The 12,765-nt window shown below is 42.9% G+C and overlaps 1 protein-coding gene across 2 annotated transcripts in view; it reads left to right on the top strand.

Moving 5' to 3' along the window:
• Nucleotides 1-2,271: 2,271 nt before the first annotated feature.
• LRP12 (LDL receptor related protein 12) overlaps nucleotides 2,272-12,765 on the top strand; it is a 53,151-nt gene continuing 42,657 nt past the window's right edge. The window contains exon 1 of one of the 2 annotated variants that reach the window (XM_052787533.1): nucleotides 2,272-2,644. In XM_052787533.1, the coding sequence (XP_052643493.1) occupies nucleotides 2,566-2,644 (79 nt within the window). In that variant the 5' untranslated portion in view covers nucleotides 2,272-2,565. The remainder of the gene's footprint in view (nucleotides 2,645-12,765) is intronic. The other variant, XM_052787532.1, reaches the window with a different exon arrangement.

Raw genomic sequence — 12,765 nt, 5'->3', positions numbered from 1 at the left:
TAAGCCCATGATGCCAGGGGTTGATGCTTTGCTCTCTGCTGTCATGAACAATCAACCTGGGTACATGGTAAAGGGTAGCCACTTGTTTGTGCAAGTGATTGAAAGCAGTTTCACAAACAGAGATATCTCGGTTGTCTGGAATAGCATTTAATATGAAAAGATAATTACTGTTGTCTTCTTTGTTATGCAACTAAAATCTATGGAAAGAGAATCACATCACATCTCTCAATAACGTACAACTGGGTGGTAGAAACTGTGTTGACCCAGACAGACAAAAATAACTTTGGGAGGAATGGAGGAAGGCTATGGATCATGTGCCGATTTGTTTAATGTTGACCTATCTCTATGGCAGAGAGTTTAACAGGTTCCAGTAAGGACTTGCACCCAGCACGTACAGCTGTAATTACTGTGGGAGGGTTAGAAGTCCCTGTGTGTTCATAGGCTCTGTGTGGTGTCTGTCCATAAAAGCAGTAAAGCTTCTCTCAGTAGCTACAGACCAGACTTCCTAAGCATTCTTCCAGTGCCACATTTAATAATTAAAAACAAAAAGAGGAATGGGATACACGGGGTGGAAAATAGGGCATCCGAGGTTTCACTGAAGAAGTTGGTTAGACTTGCAAGTAGAAAGAAACCAAAAAGGTTGTTGGCTAGGATGCTGTGAATGCTTTACTTATTTGTATAAACCTGTAAGTGAAGGGTGTTTTCTTCTTCCTTAAAGCGTTAATTTTGTAGGCATACTCATGGCTTCCAAGAGGTGAAGTCACATCCCTCATAGGTTCAAACTGTGACTGGACAATTTTACTGAATACTAATCCGTTGAGGATTATTAAACTCAATGATACCATCTCTAGTACAGGGTGTTCCTGGGCCCCAACTTCTCAGAGCTGGAGAGCATTCATGCTTGTCTGGTTTATCGTCCTTCTTTGGTGACTATTATTAATGCCACATCTTCATCCAGATACTCACCCTTAAATAAACCTCCCCTCTCTCTCAAAAGAGACATCCCCCCACTATACTTCTCTTCCTTCCCAAATAGATGGGGATTGGGAAATAAATGTGGGAGAAATCAGAGAACAACAAATGAAAGGAAACGGTCTCAAGCTGAGCCAGGGGAGGTTTAGGTTGGGCATTAGGAAAAATTTCTTCACCGAAAGGATTGTCAAGCACTGGAACAGGCTGCCCAGGGAAGTGGTTGAGTCGCCATCCCTGGAGGTATTTAAAAGTTGTGTAGATGTGGCACTTAGGGACATGGTTTAGTGGTGGACTTGGCAGTGCTAGGTTTACAGTTGGACTCGATGATCTTAAGGGTCTTTTCCAACCTAAATGATTCTACGAAAAGAGAGAGGAATGAGGAGAAATAGGGTAGAGCACTCCCCACAGCAATCACCATTTGTGGAGCAAGAACTTTGGTCTGATCCAACACATCTGTTCTCCTGGCGTAGACACAAAGCCCTACCAATGTAAATTAACTTTTGTTTTTCTCAGGAATGTTCGTATTTTGTTTTTCCAAGTCGATCAGTTGATCTAGTACAACAGAGGCGATACACTTCTCCCAGTCTGCAACAGGCACTGCAAAATTCAAGATAAATATAGATGTTGCGCTCTGAATCCCACTTGCTTTTGACACCCAGTTAAACAATTGAGAGCAATAGATAATTGTGCAACAGGAAAATGGTGTCATTAAAGGGTGAAAGACGGGCAAGCGTAATTGAACAGGAAGCGTCAGAAGGAATTTCTATGCGGTCCATAATTTTGGATGCCATGCATCCACAGCAGTTACGCTTTTTGTTCCCACGGTAGTTTTTCGGTCTCACTGGTGAAATGCACATTCGGAGGTCAGACACACACCGGCCGCGAGCTTTATAGATTGGGTTTGATTTCACACACAGGGCTTTCTTCAAGGCAGAGCACCCGGGCACCCAAATACCCGTTCGGTTATTTTGCCGAGAATCCAGGCTGCTCTGCCGCCGTACTGGCGGTAAGATTCACCCTCCCTCCCCGCTCTGAACCCTTCTCCTCAGAAGATACCTCCTCGGGTCAGCGACACGGCGGCGCGGGGGGACAGGCCTGCCTCGGCCTCGGCGGGTGGCGGCTCCCGGGACGGGGCGGGCCGGGCGCTGCCAAGGGCGGGCCGAAACCCGGCGGCGGCGACGGAGGAGGAGGAGGGAGAGGGAGGCGGCGGTGGGGCGGCGCCGCGCCGGAGCGTGGCGGCCCGGGCCCTCCCCCGCCGTCTGGGGGCCGCTGCTCCGCTCCGCCCCGCTCGCTCGCCCGGCCCGCGGCTGCCGGGAGCGACTCCATGCGCTCGGGCCGCCAGTGCGCAGCCGCGGCGGAGCCCAGCCGGGGAGGAGGAAGCGGCGCGGCGCGAGGGGAAGGAGGCCGAGGCCGGTGGAGGTGGCGGCTCATGGCGCCGCGGGCGGGCGGATGAGGCGCGGGTGTGCGGGCCGCTAGCGCTCCCCGAGGCGGCAGCTCCGGTGGGCGAGGCGCGGCCGGCCCCTCTTGCGGCGGCAGCAGCAGTTCCGGCAGTGGCAGGTCCGGCTCCTCGTCGCCTCCCTGCGGGCTGGTGTTATGGCCCCTTGGGGGAGCGCAGAAGGCTCCCCGGCTTGGAGGTCAGCGCAGCTCTTGCTTCTCGTCGTCTCCTGCTGCGGTAGGTACCGGGGCAGTGACGCCACCCGTCCGCCTCCGTCTCCGGGGCCGGGAGGCGGCCGCCCGCCGCGGGGGAGGCGGACCACAGGCAGCTTTTCTCCCGGCCGGCCGCCGGCGGCGCGGCGGCCCCGGCCGCCAGCGAGGGGGGGGGCTCGGCCCGCCGCGGGCTCTGGCGCCTTCCCGGGACAACCCGGCGGCCCTGCTGGTGTCCCCGAACTTCCCCGCCCGCAGCCCCTTTCTCCCCTCCGAGCCCGGCTGCTCCAGGACTCGCTCCGGGTTTGTTTTTTCGTGTCCGTGGGGGTGGGCGGAAATCTCAGGGAAGTCCTTAAAACGGAGGCTGGGATTTGGCCCAGCTGCCCTCGGCTTTCTCTCTCGCAGATGTGTGTTGCCGGGAACTCCGGAGTTGGCGTGGGGCCGCGTAAACAAACCAACCCCAAATCCTCTGAGTCACGAATAATCGCTGTCTGTGGATAATGGGGATGCTTGGGAGATGTTCCACGTCCGGCCGGGCCACAGGCGGCCTGGTGTCCGGGGGCAGGACGTGCTCCCTCAGGGGGCCGAGGGGCGGCTGGCGCCGGGTGATGAGTTTGTGACACATCAGCGCAGGCCTGGAAGCCCTTCCAGGGACCTTTGCTTCTGCTCAGCCTGCTTCCAGTTCGTTCCCGAACGGCATTTCATCTGTGGTTATAAACTCGTCTTTAAACAGAACTGCTAGTGAAAAATACTTGTGTAAATGTGTTAGGGGGTTGGTTTGTACAGTACGCAGGTGGCCCGGTAATACAGGATAGATCAAAATGCAGGTACTTGATGACGAGAGTCGTCGCATGTTTTCTCACGGAGTTATGTTTGTTTTACGAACTCGAGTGTAGGTTGTGTCCGTGGGCCCCTGACGTGGGAAGCAGCCTTTGGCACCGAGCTGAGCATGTGCCTTGCTCTTAGGAGGACAGCAACAGGGCCCTGATTTAGCAGTTTCTTAAGTAGGTGCCTTTGCTTTAAACACATGATTGAGCATATGAAAAATTTTGGGGTTGTCTGTGCAAAGGCTTTGTCCAGCCCATGCCTGTGCTGCAGAGATTAGTGCAAACTCTTAAGTGCAGATGTACCACGAAAATTTGTAAGAACATTTCATATTTATATGAGTAGAAGTAAGGTAGGCTTCTTCAAAAAGAACTACAGTTATGCCAGTACCTGTAACTGAACAGTTACACTGGTATAAGTTAATTTTTGAGAGGGCCTACTCGCATGATCTAAGTGAGGTACTGACCGGTCTTTTAAATGCACACAAAGTCAAGGAAAATAGTTTTAATATCTATATAGGCTGTTAAAAATTTGATATGTCTTAAAATGAAAGTACAGCTGGAAAGGAGTTGGCTTATGGTAGAGCAGGAACTGGTAGGGAAAATCTCAAGTCTGGATATATCAAGTTGTCCTTATGTTTGTATACTTAATGTACTTCATAAATTTGACTTCTGTGTGAAGGTTTTTAACAAACTCTGTATTTGTTTATTATACTCATGACAGAATTGAAGTAAAAAGTAAAAATTATAATTGTCATAATAGACCTCATCAGCCTGACTTGAGTAGACAGATTCAGATTGCGATGCTGTAATTTAGGCAGTATTGTCAGCATTTCCACTACAATAAATTAAACTACAAGCACAATCTTTAGTTAGAGAAAAAACAACCAAATAAAATTCTTGCTAACATTTTTCATAGACCTTTAATCAAAGCTTTCGTAAGTTCAACCAAGAATGAAGGCTCCATAAGTTTCTTTTGCCTTGCTGAGAAACACATCGCCATCTGTTATCGCCGCTGCTGGAAAGAAGCTGCTTCCGATTTGATCAGTGTGCTGCCTCATCCTCATGAGGGATTCGTTTCTCCTAACAGTTTTTGTTACAAATGTCTGAAGTTCTGACCAGTTTCACTGCTCAAAGGAGAGGAACTTTCTCCTCCCCCGGCTAGAGCATCCTAAACAAAAGCAAGCATTTGCTGTGTAGTGTAGCCCTATCTCAAGCTGTCATTTTGGTTTCTCCTGTTTGTTCCTTTTGGGAGAAGGAAGTGGGAGTGGGAACTATTCCCTAATAAACTGTTTTACCTTCCCGTGCAATTGCTTTTGGCTCTTCCAAACTAAACTAATTTAATATTGGCATGAATTTGATCAAGGTACTGCTGACAGCAGAGCTCTGAACTGTGGTATTGATCCTGAGTGGAGCTGTGTAGATAGCATTATGTTACTGCATGTTAAGGCTTTGAATACAGCAGGCAGTACTCAAGGTAGATGCACATTTGGAAAAGCAGTGGTGCATCACTTTGGTTGCCTTCCATTATTCGGTTGCACAGCTGAAATGTCTAGAATTTTCCACTAATTAAAATGCTAAATTCACTAAGGTTGATATGTGGGCATTGAGCTCTCCGGAGAATGTTTCTCTGTTTCCCTGTAGTTAGTGAATTTTTCAGACCTTCCTTCTGATGATGACTATAATTATAAAAATTTGAGAAGGAGGAATACTGATGAGTGAAATATTGGAATAGCACCGACTAACGAGAATTATAGCTTGGTAGGGTGTTGGGCAATGGTATTTGTTTTTAGTATGTCTGTCCTTCCTGTTGGCTTGAGAGTTTTATATCGAAGAAATAATTGATTGTATGTGTCTATATAATCCTGGCATGGCTTTTACTGGGACAAATATGAAGGCATTTCTGCATATCTCAAAGGCCATAAAAGTTATCTGAATTCAAAACAGAACCATATGTGGCACAAAATAGGTTTTTTAGGGAAAAAATGTCGTTTGAGAAATTGGTCCTGTTCTTGAGGGCAATGTTTTTCAAACCAAAGTTTGATGGTTGATCAACTGGAAATCAAAGGAATCTTAGAATCATAGAACCATAGAATCATTTAGGTTGGAAAAGACCCTTAAGATCAAGCCCAACTGTAAACCTAGCACTGCCAAGTCCACTACTAAACCATGTCCCTAAGTGCCACCTCTACATGTCTTTTAAATACCTCCAGGGATGGTGATCTTACTTGTTTTCTTGTTAAAACAGGAGCTTGGATTAGAGAACTGAATTCCTAATGTTACCATTTTGTTTGATTTTTATTTGACCCTTGGCAGGATGATGGCTTATATCTTACCGGTACTGTGATGCAGCATTTTCAGGACCATTTTGGGAGGGATTGGTGTTCTAGAGCAGAGGTTGAGTTATGAAAAGTCTCTGAGGTGGCACAATGCAAAAGCTAGGACATGCCTTTCTTTGGAATGGAGTCTGGAAGCATGGGTACTTGGCTTCTTCAGATTTCTGGGAAGTCGAATTTTTTTGTAGTCTTAACTATACTTGTCACCCTGATATATTAATTTGAATTTCTGTCCTACTGAACATAAGACTACAGGAAACTTTTATAGTGTTCTGTACAGTTGGTAGTAGTCAATGCAGTAGTACAGTACGTAAATTTCTCTGCTTCTGGCTTCACCAGATGTAAGGAGTATCAAAGAAAAATATTTACAGTAGTAGGACAGCGAGACTAAAACAGTTAAGAGGTAGAAGTGGGAGCAGATAGAGATCAGTCTTCATTCTCATTATTTCCAGAATGGGTTTGGCTTTAGTGACTACTTCTTGAAGTACTAATGGCTGAGAAACATTAGCAGGCGTCAGAAAATGATTATTCCCCAAAATTGTAGTTGAAACAGTGTTGTATGTTACTACTGAGACTGCAGTGCTATTGACATTATTCTGTCCCATTAAAGAAAGACATATTACAGTTTCCTAAATTTTGAAACACTTAGTTTTGGGTTAGAACCATTCCAGGTTTCTGTGGTGCAAATGTTGCTTGAGATTACAATGAGACTCTGTATATAATTCATTGTTCGCTTGGTTTTAAGATAAGGCAGGTAAATTGTCATAAAAGTTCCCTGGTCAGGACCCAAATTTTACTTACATGTCAGTTTGCTAATGATGGTATGAGGAAGAATAAATAATTCTTAAGGTTCGTTCACCTTGTTTGAAAGAATACCCTGAATCATGTAAGCAAATAAACTCTGCCAGACAGTTTATTTAATTTTCTAAAGAAGTTGAACTATAAAGCCAGAACGGACTGTCCTAAAGGAATGGCTTGGCTTAATAAATTATCGTACCTTAAACTCCTGAATGTCACTCTTTAGTGATACTTTTGTGATACGCTGAACAGATATATTTTGCTAAGCTGTAAATTGTATTATTGGCAAAACTGCTGCATTTAGTTTATTAGAATGGTTTTGTAGTCCTTGAAGTGAAAATGTCCTAATTCTAGTGGCATAAAAATTTATACTGTCTAATAAGCTGATGATATGTCAAGTTGTGCAAGTATATACATATTGAGCTGGCTGTTCAGAGCAACAGTTAGGTCTGTGGTCAAAGTATCTGTGAGGCCACGTGGACAATATTTATAGTGTTCGTTCGAGGGGAGAAGAAAAAACCCACACCCTAGACAACCTCGTAGCAAAAAAAGTTTGAAAATTTAATCTAAGGTAGTTGGTGTGATTGTTATTATGTGGTAAATGAGAACATTGTCAGCCAGAGGAAGAGCATAGAGGTACTTGTAACCAGAGTTGGGACAGAAGCAATCTGACTCCATTCCTGTCATCAGAGCAAAGCATGTAATTAGCATGGCTTTTTCATCTGTTTCTGTCATTGCTAGGAGAGGAAGAGCTCTGCTGGGTTAGTGTTGAAAGGGCCCTACAGGTGAATCTGTTTGACTTCTTTGCTTTAGTCACTCCTATTTTAGTATCAAATAGATGTAAACTGTATGGGTATTGTTTTCAACTAAGCCCTAAATATATTGTTTTATACTTGTCCTGGCTAAAACTTGCAATTATGATCAGTCTTGTGGTTTATTAACAGATCTCAAATTTGTAAACTTAGTGTCTTTGTTATGTTAGGTACATCCCCCCCCACATCATTTATGTTTTACCATATGCCTCCATTTCCCAGGCTGTAGACATTATTTTCATACTTGTTAAGTATAAACCACTAATTTCCTTACAGTTTTTTAAAAATTCATGAGTATTGTTTGTACTGTGTAAATAGTGTAGTTTTGCTTTCCTAGGTGTCTCTGCATTTTCTAGTTTTAGTGTTCCACTGGTATTGTCCCAGATAGTTAATGATGTTAGATACTGGAACAGCTGAGGTATCTAGCTAGGCATTAATTGAAAGAGTGTGATTTGTCAACAACCTGGGATTTTTTGGCTTGTATGCATGTCAGAATTACTAGCTGTAACATTTTGCAGTACTGGTTATTACCGAGGTGTCAGTTGGTCGGCAAGGTTCAGCCTACTTAGTTTACATGGTTACAAGAAGCTCTGGGTACCAATCCATTTGATACTATGGAAGTTGGTTGTAGATCCGAGTTCCTGTGTTTATCCCCTCAGTAGAAATAAATGCTTAAAGTGGTTTATAGCAGGCTATATGATACCATACTCTGAAGAATTGTGGTGGTGTTACTACATTTTTTGTTGTTTTCTACACTTGATTTTTTGCTGCCCTTGTTACTTTACTAATGCTTTATTACATGAAGGTTTACAGTTGCATTGAAATATATAGTGTTGATTCTTGTGAGGATCTAAGTTTAAACTACTAAATATAGCGTAATTGACATATCAGTGCAAATACTTTCAAAAGCACTGTTCTAAATTGTGGTTCTGACTTGTTTCTCTGAACAGATGCTTTAAATTTGGATATACCATAATTTTTGCTACATTGTTAACATATTGATGATGTCTTTTTAGAAGGCAAGCATGTTTAGTAGCTATCTGCTAGATTTTTTTTCCTGCTATTCTATTTGACACTCTGAGTTTTAGGTTATGAGGGAATTCCTGTATAACTTTCTCGTCTGTTTTGCGAGGATCAACTTTCTGGAACTAGTCAGGAAAAAAGAGTTTAGAATCTTCCCCCCCCCCCCCCCCAACTTAATTGTTACTGGATCAAAAGTAAGTTAGCAAGCAAGAATAAGAGCCCCCAAAATTGTAAGAAAGCTTACAAGTAGTGCGTACTTTGAAGGTGTGGGGGGGCAAAATCACATGAAAACATTTGGTTTAGTAGCTTGAGTTGTCGTAAGATGGTCTCTCTTTTCATTTAAGCATCTAGTGACTTGTCAGTAATTTCCCAGATGCCTTTAGTCGGTTGTGGAATTTTTTGATGTGCAAGAAAGCTGAACTTGCTCACTCTTGGTGAACTATAAGATTTCCGCAAAGCAATGAAAGAGAACCAGTTGTGTTTCTCTGCAAGTGGAAAGTACACTTAACTGTGTATTAGGATGTGAACTGCATGTTTTCACCCATCTGATTGTGTGTCTGTAATTCATGACTACCCTTCCCTTAACCTCTGTTTCCTCCACTAAGTGGAAGCCCCCGGGACTGACTCTGGGTAATCAGAACAGACTTTTTAAGTCAGTTGCAGCCAGAAAACAGTAGTGATCCTCTAACAAGCAGTGTGAGCACACTTAGGCATGTGGTGGAAGTCTATAATGAAGTTGCTTGTGTTTAAAAGTTGGGAAAAAATGACTCTGCTAGAGGCTCCTGTAACTTGGTTTTATTACTCCAGCTTTGCATGAACTTACTGGGAGATATAGATAGGTCCCTCTGAAAGTACACATTGTGAGAGTAGTTCTTCCATGAAAAAAAAAAATAGGATTTTGTTTTTCCTCTAATATATACAGTGTTACCAGTAATAAGTTTGTTCTAGTCAATGATGTCTCTTAAAAATTTAGTGATCTTACTCATTGAAGGAACCGCTCGCTCCTTTAGAAAGAACTTTTTAGTAACTGAAGGTGAGCAGTTCAGAACAGAAAATGGAAGTCTTGTTGATGAGTCTTGAAGAGGAAAGGCATGCGCTTACATTCATGTGCTCTGGCTTCTAGATTTTAGCTGTATATGAGTTTTCGTAAGACTTTGGTTAGTGCCTTTTTTTTCTACACTTTATAAAGGGTATTAGAATCCAGTGAATTAGTGCACCCTGTTAGGGTGTTTTCTTTCTATGAAATTGTATTTTGAGTATCTCAAGTAAAAGAAAGTAAAAGCTTCAGTTAGGGATATTGTAGTAACTGGGACTGAGACAGATAATGAATAGGTCACATGCAGTAAACAAATCCATATACATGTTTTCCTCTTATTGCATAGTTTTAAGTGGAGGCTTTAACTCTCCCCTCTTTTTTTTTTCCTGCACTTAGGGCTCAACAGAGTATTTTCCAAAGAGGGAATGATTCTAGAGTCCTAATTATTGTGCTGTTTTATTCATAATACTGTTGTATTTACTCCAGTCTGCTCTTCATACGACTAAGCAATTACATTTTTCCATTTGCTCTCTTCTAAAGAAGTGCTCAGAGAGAGTGCACAGGGATTTAACTCAAAATGCACGTCTAAACTGTATGGAAGCGTTTGTAACTGGGCTTGGGAGAGTACATATTTCATTTTTTTTCCACAGTTGATAATTTTTTTAAAAGTATGGAGACAGAACATTGCTCCTTTCCATGATGTAAACATTAGTTTAAATATTCTGAAAGAGATGCCTGTTGGTGAGTCAGGAAGATGAATGATAAAATAATCAGTCACATGTCTCTTGATCTCAGCAACATACAGCTGAAGTACTGACTGGGGTAGATTTGGGTATTGTGTAATTAGTAGAAATGGCTTCCCTCGTCAGAGCACCTTCCATTGTTCATGTTTCCTATCTAAAGGTACTGAAAGAGCAATCAGTTCCATGGGTAGAGTTCAGCTGGTGTCTGTGGCTAGAGATATTCATGAAGACTCGATTGCTGGCATGGCAAGGGAGGGAAAGATTGGGACATCTTGGGAACGCATGTTCATGGCTAAAAGAGGCAGAACCGTTCCTCAGTGTGGAAGAGGAAGCCAAGCTGTCTGGGAGAGCAGCTATTGTTTAAGGCTGTGCAAGTGGAAGAGAGGAAGGGAACCAGCCTTTTTATTTTAAGGGATGTTATGGTGGCTTAGTGAGCATCTAATCAGTCTAAGAGATCACTCTTACAAGTTACCAGCAAGCAAGAAAAGGTGTTTTGAGTGCAGGGGGAACTCAGGAATCGCATGAGGTCTCGCTCTCAGGCCTTCCAAATATTCTCAGGCATGGGGATGTTACAGAAACATTAGATTCTTGCATTTTATGTGTGCTTTAGAAAGTAAGTAGATGAACAAACAGATTTTTGAGCATTTTGTAACTCAGTGTATGGCTTTCATCAATGTTTTGAAACATCCTTTTTTGTCACCCTGGTGTGCATTCCACTTTCTGGCTGATACTGGCATTTGGCAATTGTGTGCTCTTCAGCCGCTTTACTGCTGGATGTACCTGGGAGCTGTATGTTTCTAGAGTCTAGTTACTACTGACCTCCCTGTTGCTGCTGATCCAGCTAACGCTGTTTCCAGTGCTTGTTGCCTAGGTGTTGTCTAGCTTGTCTCATTCCAGTCCCCAATTTCAAGTTATCTGTTGTGTCTGTCATCTGTGCACACTGTAACAAAGCTTCAGTGGTATCACAGTTCTCATGTAAATAGCAATCCAATATACCAAAGCTGAGTGATAATGTTACTAATCTCTTGCTAAGTCCACAATACTAGCTTTCTGGTTTTCTTCATCCATTGTGGAAATCTGGGACAGTACTGCCTGTACAGTGCTTTTGCCTTTACGCTGTAGATGAATAAGGCTTGGGAGAAGGACTGTAGCTTTATCCTCTTGCCTTAGGAATACAGTCTGCTTTCCCCATTATCAGTTGGAACCACGCAGCTTGTGTGTGGTGCCTTTGGGAGGCACCGCACATTGCTTTGGGAGGGTCCATGAGGAGTTTTCCTGGAATAAGAGATCCTGTGTTCTAAGTGTGCAGATTAGGAGGAGTAGCAGTGCTGCTAACTGTCCTGTGCAATGACATCTCCCAGGGATGACTCCCTTGCAAGTCAGATCTGTCCAGAGTGAAAAGTTAAGGTCATGGCTGGGGAGTTGAGAGACCCGCCTCTGCACTCCCAACTAACAGAAAGTTCTAGTTGTGCTTGATAGGGACTTTTTGGAATGAGTATACTCAGCTGTACATCTCTCTTAAAATGTTAATTAAAAGCATGGAGGCCAGGGAGATGTATGCGGGAATCAAGTGAGTAAGTCTACGTTTGAATCTTCTACCAGTTTTCTGGAACTGTCCCTAGTTTGTGGCTTTACAAAGGAGGTGGATTTGAACTCTGGATATAGCCATTTAGAATGTTGGACATGAAGGAATTCAGCATAAAATGCAGTAGCTTTCCAAAATTATTAATGACCAAAATAACACTGAATTTAAATTTTTAATCTGAGATCCTGCTTGCTGACCATACTGCACATTTGGGAGCCAATGAAGTGCTCAAAGCACCTAATTTGAAATAAGCATGTGCAGTTTCTCAGGCATGTGTGTGTTATTCGAGTAAAATGATCACATCAAACAGGTTTTTTCAAGGGAGACGAGTTACTGTGATGGGAAGGAGGTCTGAACTAGCTTTTAAACTTGTGAGTTGTTGAACATAGTTTATAAATTATTGCTATGAACGTAAGAATCATGATATCAGATTCTTGCTAAGCAACTCCTTCATGCCTGTACTGAAATATTGTGTACTTTGATGTATTTTTGAAGTGTCTGGATATATTTTAATTTATTTAGACATGTAATCAGAGTTTGTGTTTTGCAGTTTATGGGATTTTATTGTTCTGGGTCTACTTTTCTCCCTGTATCTGGAAATCTGCTATTAAACAGGAAGGATGCGTACTTAAATGAGCGCTATACTTCATTATATAAAAGCAGATAAATAGAAATGCGAACATGTAGGCATTATGTCTGACATTGATCTTGTACTTGTCACCATGCTATGTCACATTTTTGCTATTTTAAAATTCAGTGCCTCCCTTTAAAAAGGGTGTAGGAGCAAGTGCTGAATTTTGTTAGCAGGTTGGCTTTTAATAGAGTAGAATGTCTGCCTCTATATGTAATTTTTTACCTTTTATTTTACAGCTGAATTAGTGCATTGGAGCCTAATTTACCCATTTTCTTCTTCAAGCTGCATTCCTTAAAAAGGAAACCCATAGCTCTTTGAGCCTTAGAACCTTTCTGTAGCAGTATAGAGCGAAGCATCC

This window comes from Harpia harpyja, chromosome 5, assembly GCF_026419915.1.
Source record: "Harpia harpyja isolate bHarHar1 chromosome 5, bHarHar1 primary haplotype, whole genome shotgun sequence".
In the NCBI taxonomy this organism is placed as follows: Eukaryota; Metazoa; Chordata; class Aves; order Accipitriformes; family Accipitridae; genus Harpia; species Harpia harpyja.
The sequence above is the reverse complement of the archived record's forward strand: the minus strand, read 5'-3'. Positions and strand labels throughout refer to the sequence as shown.